Source organism: Sphaeroforma arctica, assembly GCF_001186125.1.
Source record: "Sphaeroforma arctica JP610 unplaced genomic scaffold supercont1.137, whole genome shotgun sequence".
In the NCBI taxonomy this organism is placed as follows: Eukaryota; class Ichthyosporea; order Ichthyophonida; genus Sphaeroforma; species Sphaeroforma arctica.
Window position 1 is genome coordinate 12,182 of NW_014040421.1, and position 8,432 is coordinate 20,613.

The following is an 8,432-nucleotide window of genomic DNA, read 5'->3' on the forward strand; positions in this document are numbered from 1 at the left end:
CCGGTGGTGGCTACTGTGATAGGCGGCAAAGAATTGGAATCATTTAACTGTATTTACACACATATCTATACCTACCATCGACTCTCTCAATTTTATGGCATCCTCAAAATAGATACATGTGCTTGTATCGAGTCACTTGTACTGGTGAATCCGAAGTGTCTCCGTGGTGTGCATTGGCATACACCGGGTGGCTACATACTTAAGAGACTGGTTCACATATCTCCAGTAATTTAGCGAGGGATCCTTGTGGATCTGTATACGTACATGATGTGTGATGCTACCAAGTAAGGTCTCGATGTGCGCCTCGCAGCAAGGAGTGAGAAAGACTTGTGCACACTTCTATCAGCTGTCGAATTTTTAACTGTACTGACGCCAACAAGGACGTGCTGACAGGCATCACACAACCACAGATAATAGAGAGATAGGTTATACATTATTCTCCAAACTCACGCTTGCAAGTTTCTGCACCGTGATCCATGGCAAGATTTTATTCATAGAATAGTTCCCGGATGGACGAAATGACGAGACCAGTACCGATCTAGTTGCACGACGGCCGAAGGGGTATGCGCAGGTGAGACTGGAACGCTCACGGGGAAATCTCAGATCATTGGGACGGCCACATAGCCGGGTCATACCATCAATCCTGCCCCACACAGATACACAAACAAAATTCAGTCCTCAGGATACGTCGTCCCTAGTAGAGGAATACGCATACCTATTCAATAAACTGCGCACATCGCTTAGCTGAGGCATATAGGCGACAATAAACCTGACTGAAATGTATTTGCTAGACACAGAGACTGTGAGCTTGTAGTCGCTAGTCCAATATACACTCATCACACTATGCAATACTCACTACAGTCGACAACACCGCATCAGTTACAGTATTACAGTGAATGCTCACGATCGATTAAATGGGTTTGCGTGTCCAACACTGCTTATTATTACGGCAGTACTTGTTCACTATCTTCTTGAAAAGAAAAGAGGCATGGCTTGTACCCACCCCAGGCATGTGTTCAGCATCATGATAGTCTCCTTTCCATGTTGAGACACGTACGTTCTGAACTCATCAAAGCAGGGGCGCGTTGAAATCATATATTATACAGAACCATGCAGCAATCGATGTGCTACTCGCTGTTGAGGTAGAATTGGGTTGTGAACCCCGAAATGCCGCACTCTGCGGACAAAAATTAATTCAGCGATTAGTCCAGTCCAGGCATATGCATCCACAGCCCCGACCGACCCAGAACAAACCCAATTGACACCTATGTTTAATATGAATTAACTAAGTATAACATTAACTAAACGAGTGTATGTATGTTTCGTCCATGATTCGCCACTCATCACAGCAAAAACTGGAAGTCTGGGCTCTGTCAGTGGCGGTTCCGGCCATTTGAACCATATTTTGCCGTACAATACGACTAGATGGCCTGACGTGGGGCCCTCACATCTTAGAACAGTCTATATATTCAGTGCTGTATTGATACCATATCACTCTGTATTCTTTCTGTTTGCTGGACAAGTTTCTCAAACAATTTCTCGTTTTAACAGAAAGTCCAATCTTTGTTGGCGTAGCGAACATACAAACACGCCACGTATGCATTACCTACTAGCTATTTATGTCCCACCGATTATCGGGCGCCCATGCACTGTCTTCCACCATCGATAGCAATGCACTCCCCGGTGATGAACTTCGCCTTGTCAGAAACGAGGAAAGACACCAGATCTGCCACTTCCTCGGGGTTTCCTGGTTTGGGCGAGAGCAGGACGAGATTAGCGTTAGCTGATTTTAAATTTCGATGCACCTACTTTCCTTTAAGTTCTTTTTAGAGTAGATACAGCATCGGGTGAGCCAGATCATTTGGTCAAACAGAGACCTTGGGTGTTCCTAAACTAGGCAGTAGTGACGCTATTTTTCGTCAACAACAAATGCTGGGAGCATTCTGAAGGCGGGTGGCAGGTGACTCAATAAATTAACAGTGTCTGTGTAAGAGTCAGGGTACTTCTGCGCCACCCTATGTCAGCACGCGCTGAGACGTAAACATTCTGGTTTTAGACCTTGCAATACGTGTATGCGATAATGAACTACCTCAGAGAACCGTCAGTCAGACTACACGGAATAGGTGCGTGTACAGTTCATTCCCTCGGCAAGGATCAAGACACGAGTATGAATTGAGTGTCATTGTTGCGGTTGCAGCACTCACATCATAAGAGAAATTCATTTATATGACACACTCAACCGCTCGTTGGTAATACAGGCGACTACTGTGCATATAGAACTTACAGCAGTACAGCTCTACATGAATGTACGCAAATGTACTAGATACACGGAAATGTATATGTACAACCCCTGAAGCTTTCGCATACCGTTCAGATATGGCCTTTCACTCTACGTATTCATGCACTCAGCCGAAACGTACCTACTCTCCCGAGAGATTTGGAGATGGGATGTGTGATCTCGATACACCTTTTCAGGAAAGCCGCATAGGCTTCGTCATCCAGTCCAGCAGTTTGATGAATGCCCGTGACAATCACTGATGGTTGAAATGTAGACAGAGATGATAATTTCTAAGGACTTCCAAACGATGCGAGGGGAGGATTAATAAACAATCTTTCACTTTGCAGAATGAACTACGAGATACACAACCTTGAGACTGGCACGCGGCTTGGGAGGGATAGGTACACAATCGGATGCGTTAAGCTATATTAGTACGGTAATTTACACACGGTATCACTGGCCCACCTCCAGGGTTAACAGCGTTAACTCTGATGCCGTCGGGTGCCAAATCTACCGCAGCACATCGCGTGAGCTGGTCGACCGCGGCTTTCGAGGCACAGTACGACGCCACGCCCCCAAATGACTGTCAACAACACGGGGAAAATTAGCGCAAAATCATGGAATACTTATCAAGGGAAGGCTTATGAAATGTTTTGTAATGCATTCCGCCAGGTTATATAGGTACATGCACTGGACTTCGTCACCACCCACAAACCTACATACGTATAAGAGGCATACGTTCGAATACATATGATGACAGACAAATTGTCCCGACATAGAGCTGAGGACATCACCACCTTACCGTGAAACATGCAGCTTGCCTTGGTGATATTTAAGCTTGATTCAGAGAAAAGAGAGGTGCACAAATACCCATTTGTAGCCGTCATGCCATGTATACATCAATACTATTACATTATGATTGACATGCACCAGCGCGAAATCGACTGATAGAGCTGCAAGAAGAGTTCCAGATCCACCGGTTGCACGTAGGATAATAAAATTATGCCCAGGCTCAAGCTTGTAGACGCAATACATCCAATCGCTTGTAGAAATATTGCGTACCTGTTTACCGGTTACACTGCTCATATTGATGATACTAGGGCTACTGGAGACACCTGATAGTTTCAAACAATAATCACGAGCGAGAGCTTCAATCAGTTCAGTGCTTGTGTGGGTGCCGATTAGTGTGCACTCAAACCTAACCAAGGTGAGCAATTGAGAGATTGTTATAGCAACATCCTAAACGATCAAACGCTCGCAGCAAAGCACAGTCTAACTAGGAGTATGGGCTCAGCCACATAGCAGGATATCAAGTAACTATGATATAAACTACAAGTAACTATGATATATACTACCAATAATTAAGATATAAACTACAAGTAACTATGATATAAACTACCAATAACTATAATATAAACTACAAGTAACTATGATACAAGCTACAAGTAACTATGATACAAACTACAAGTAACTATGATATAAACTACAAATAACTATGATATAAACTACAAATAGATATAGCTACAAATAACTATGATAAAAACTACAAGTAACCGTGATAGAAACTACAAATAGCTATGATATAAACTACAAATAACTATGATATAAACTATACGTAACTATGATATAAACTACAAGCAACTATGATATAAATGACTCCAAGGCACATACCGGCTTTTCTCAGATGCGGAATGCTATGCTCCATAATTTCAAATACGGTTTGAACGTTGAGCTGGAAGTTGAACATGTAGTTATCCAGCCCAATCGACCCCATTGCCCCGCCCTAATATGTGGTGCGTGCAAAAGAATTGAGCCAAACAGATGTGAGATACACCTTCTTAAATAGTTGAGGTATGTTGACAACGTTACAGGTTCATTTCTTGGTATACAACAATAGGTTATAGCTTTAACATGCTGTCTCAATGTGTCTTGTAGTAGCCAACCTCTGCTGCTAATGAAGTAGACGTGATAATCGCCCAAACACGGTACCTTTTGTACTTTGACTCCGTTCCGGCACTTGTTAGTCGAGCAAGGAAGCATTGAGAGACACAATAGGGAGTGCCAAATGCTTGGGGCCTGAAAGAGTAGAGATTACTCAACAGTGCGGGACACAGAACGCAGACCACATGAAGGACAGGCCTACATATGCACATATACAACATGATTAAATATATATTCAGTTCCAAATTACCACCGGACAGACGTCATCAGTGCAAGTCCAGTACACACTCATGACCCTAGGACTGGGCGCACATTTATGAGCCTTGATAGCAATCGTGCGTCCATGGGCCACATGCACCTCTACTACACTCAACCCATACATTCCTACATGACACACAGCGCACCTTTAAAACCCCGGCACAGTTAACTACACCCGTAATTCCTCCTAAGGTCTCCGCTGCGGAGGTGACAACTCTCTCGCACTCGCCTGCCTCCGCGAGATCGGCTGTGCGGGACCAAGCAAGTGACAGTTGAGCAAGGCGTGGTTCAATAGATGTGCGGTTGAGAAAGAACGAACACTAGCACACCGGGTAGTTACATGCGTGCTATAACTGTACCTGCACGTGGGGCACAATGGACGGTGTACCAGGACTAGATATATACAAATCAGCGCTGCAGACCTACGCCAGTATGTGAGCTATCCACGCGCGATGAAATATACAAAGTATAGCAGGTGGACCTACGAGATACACATTTGTGTGATCGGACTAAGATCGCTCGTAGATATAGTATTCGGTTTGCATACACTTGCGCATATATTTAGAAGACAAGTTACAACCCTGCATATAAACAAAAACTAAAAAAGCATAACATACGCAAATTTCTGATGCTGAAAGATATTCATCTATGCTTGAAGTGTTAAGGGATGGCGTGTTGAGTGTACCGGCTGTGAGATAGCAATTAAGACTCGTGCAAGAACTAGGTAGCTCTGCCCCAAGTAACACAAGGATACCGCACTCGAGTAAAGCGTTTACGCATGGTTGAATGGCTTAGGACGACGATTGTTACAAATGTGACAGTCGTGCGCTATAAAACCACTGTCATACTGCTACTGGCGTGTGAGCAAGTGAAAACCTTTGGCAATGTTGATGTCAAATACATCCTATCCGCAGTTCAAATGTATATACACGCTTTGCGCGAGCTTCGTAGTGGATTTAACCCCGAAACGCCAATTCGGAACAAATGCAGGTAGAAGAGTACACCACTCACAAAATACGACCATAGCCGAGACATCACTAACCAGATCTTTGTAGTCAAATTGTAGTCAAATTAGACTCGCTGTATTTGAAAGCATCGACTAGTGTTCCCAACTCACGAGGCTAAGCTTGTGTACGTACCTACGACAAAGTCATAGCAACCACCGGATGATTTTAGTTCGTTGAGTGCAGCTACATTCCGACCGGTGGCTACAACCTTTGCACCTACAACAATGAGAAACAATTTGTTAGCGCAGGTAGTAAATCACAACGCGCGAGGACCAATTTTAGTTCACACAGTACAGAAGTAGCCAACCGCCCAGTACATTTGTGGTTAGCCCGTTTATATATGCGGCATCGACTTCTTGGCCTGCTTAACAACAGTACGCATACTGAATATAAATAGGAAAGTAGTGCTACCAGTATACTTGTTTGAGCATAGACGTTGGCAAGCCCTCGGATTTCTGGTTACTCGCGTGACTATCACTTGAACAGAGACCGAGTAAGAAATAAGCATTGGGCAGTTTAAGATATATGTATAGTTGGTATGAGGAATACACAAAATTGGTTAACACTAGACCTTCATTACGGAATCATTTACAAACCTGAACTTGATGCACAATAACACTATTCTTGAGATGTACCAACTAGATATACATGCACATGCAAGCTTTGCACACGTCAGCTATAGATGCGCTGACTTGTAGGTACTCACTATCTTGTTTCAGGCACGTACGATATACTTGAAATAAATATGTGACATAGATGTCTTGGTTTAACTATGATATTCGTTCACATATGTGCGGGAATATAAATCTCTCCCAACTGCGGATATGTTACACTGTTACTGTGCAGCTGGCAGAGCATACGATATTCGTGCACAGCCTAGAATATAGGTATTACGAGTGGTACGAACATCGAAGTTTGAAAGTTGATTGTTAGCGAAAGATGCCTCGATATATGCATTCCGAAGAGTTGCAACAAATAAGTAAGCAAGTGGATTTCTAGGGAAATGTCCTCCTTATCCACATACCCTCACGTGTAAGAACCTGGGCTACGGATCGTCCGATACCACTACTGGCGCCGGTGACAAGGATGAGCTTTGAGCTAAGCATGGCGGATGGGACCGTGAGAAGATTGGCTTGGAAGTTATACTAGAGTGTGTCTACACGAGTGTGCAGCTAGATAAATATATATTTAGAAGAGGCTACGTTTGTATTTTTTTAAATATAAAATGTATGAAAACCCAAGAAAGCCAAGTAAATACTAACGTAGCTTTTAGACATCTGTAGTCAGCCTGAGATCGAATTAACGAGGTTCGCCAAGCAGTGTGTGGTTATAACCAAGGATTCACTGGCTGCACTGGTTGCATATATATATATGCTAAGCTATTATAAATTTTACATAGTAGCATTGTATGTTTCACCCTTTTGCTTGACACGGCGGCGAAGCCCGTGTTTTCATCGCGTAGTGAATGCGCTGAAGCTGTGAGAAATTGTCAAGAGTCGCTGCTTGGCTCAACAATGTAACTAACACCTTATGTCTATGTCTGTATTTTGCACCTGGTTGTCCAGGAAGTTGAAGATCTCCTGAACACACAACTACGTACCCATAGTCATCACTTCATAAGTAGCTGTCTTTATTTCCTATTTTTTTGGCACGGCCGAATCTGAATAGACCATTAACACTAGAGAAACACGAAGACGCAGTTGATTCAACCTGGGTCGCAGATGCGATACACATACTTGTAATAATGCCGCCGGCACTGCGACAGCCATATGTGATTGAGAAGCCGGTATTCTAATTGAGGTTATATGAGTAGTAGCTGATGTGTACAATAATTGAAGCACGCCTATGCGGAAAATATTAATACGAACAGTGACGAAATCATCTCGGTATTTATTCAGTCAATATACCTCTGTTTCTTTGTAAAACCAGCCTACTGGTTGTTATCCCCTGCAACTTCATATACGATGTCATAGGTCATCCCGCCGTTTATGTATCGAACGTGTCTCAGAGTTACACACCTTGGGCATGTATCCCTGTGTGCATCTATCAGACCAACAGGGGAATGCTATGCCCCTCTTCCCAAATTGGATAGCACTGGCGAGAATCTTATCCGAGCCTGTTATGACCAAGAAACCACAATGCTTGCTACAAATGTACAAAGTACCCAACCCAAGTTATCGTCTCGCCTTTCAGCTCTAAGCATTGCAGTAGTCGCCCCTCGATATATTATACAGCAATCTCACGTTCCACTCCATGTTACAATTTCTGTTGGCTATATAAGAAAACCCGCTCGTTTATTCTTCATCCGTGGTATCGCTCTTGTAGCTTGTGTCAATCGCGCCGTCCGGAAATATTCCTTGATAATATATGATACTTTGAGAACCAGATACCAGCTTGTATCTTGCATATATCACCAGACTACACTTATCGTACTTTCAGTGGCGGTAGGAGGTATCTTGAAGACCATAGCTTTGCGCCAGCGGTTCGTCGATTCCTACCAGTTTGTTACTTGTTTATAGTGACTGCCTGTGGTAGTGGTCGATTCAGCTGCCTACTTATACATATACATTCATGTTAATCCATAGGAACATATATGGACAAGTATGTGTACATGATCTGTATGTTTAAAATCAAAAATATATAATTTCTACTCACGGGTGGCATAAGCTGCTCGATAAGCTGTTGCTTCTCTGCAGTATGCCGTGCATACTTCGACTGCGATTGCTCGTCACTGACTTTTGACGTTGGTATCCCATAAGGCTCTGACAATCCCCTTACGGAGCCCATCCAAATATATCCATACACACACACATATATGTATGTACATACATACATATGCATATGTATATGCAATATATATATATATATATATATATATATATATATATATATATATNTATGTGTGTGTGTGTGTGTGTGTGTGTGTGTGTGTGTGTGTGTGTGTGTTG

At 43.1% G+C, this 8,432-nt stretch overlaps 2 protein-coding genes across 4 annotated transcripts in view; both read right to left on the minus strand.

The window, feature by feature from the left end:
- Nucleotide 1: 1 nt before the first annotated feature.
- Nucleotides 2-6,627, minus strand: SARC_02898 (hypothetical protein). Of its 3 annotated transcripts, none has more exons than XM_014303316.1 (9): nucleotides 6,509-6,627; nucleotides 5,617-5,700; nucleotides 4,624-4,724; nucleotides 3,950-4,061; nucleotides 3,341-3,393; nucleotides 2,744-2,861; nucleotides 2,421-2,534; nucleotides 1,611-1,747; nucleotides 2-1,177 (listed from the first exon to the last, which is right to left on the minus strand). In XM_014303316.1, the coding sequence occupies exons 1-8, from the start codon at nucleotides 6,588-6,590 to the stop codon at nucleotides 1,632-1,634; spliced, it is 780 nt and encodes a 259-aa protein (XP_014158791.1). In that variant the 5' UTR covers nucleotides 6,591-6,627; the 3' UTR covers nucleotides 2-1,177; nucleotides 1,611-1,631. The 3 variants fall into 3 exon arrangements, with proteins under 3 accessions (XP_014158791.1, XP_014158792.1, XP_014158790.1); XM_014303317.1 differs by having other exon boundaries at nucleotides 1,607-1,747; XM_014303315.1 differs by lacking the exon at nucleotides 2-1,177 and having other exon boundaries at nucleotides 1,254-1,747.
- A 1,431-nt stretch (nucleotides 6,628-8,058) lies between these two features.
- SARC_02899 (hypothetical protein) overlaps nucleotides 8,059-8,432 on the minus strand; it is a gene marked incomplete at both ends in the record, with an annotated part of 1,541 nt that continues 1,167 nt past the window's right edge. Inside the window, 2 exons of the mRNA XM_014303318.1 lie at nucleotides 8,059-8,100; nucleotides 8,140-8,246. Of these exons, the coding sequence (XP_014158793.1) occupies nucleotides 8,059-8,100; nucleotides 8,140-8,246 (149 nt within the window). The remainder of the gene's footprint in view (nucleotides 8,101-8,139; nucleotides 8,247-8,432) is intronic.

What these genes read in the sequence shown, in the direction of transcription:
- SARC_02898 (XM_014303316.1), bottom strand. Translation starts at nt 6,590, where the DNA reads ATGCTTAGCTCAAAGCTCATCCTTGTCACCGGCGCCAGTAGTGGTATC. An exon ending in CCAGGTTCTTACACGTGAGG is followed by an intron (nt 5,701 to 6,508) that starts GTATGTGGATAA and finishes TCATTGTTGTAG; the next exon opens with GTGCAAAGGTTGTAGCCACC. An exon ending in TCCGCATCTGAGAAAAGCCG is followed by an intron (nt 3,394 to 3,949) that starts GTATGTGCCTTG and finishes TGAAACTATCAG; the next exon opens with GTGTCTCCAGTAGCCCTAGT.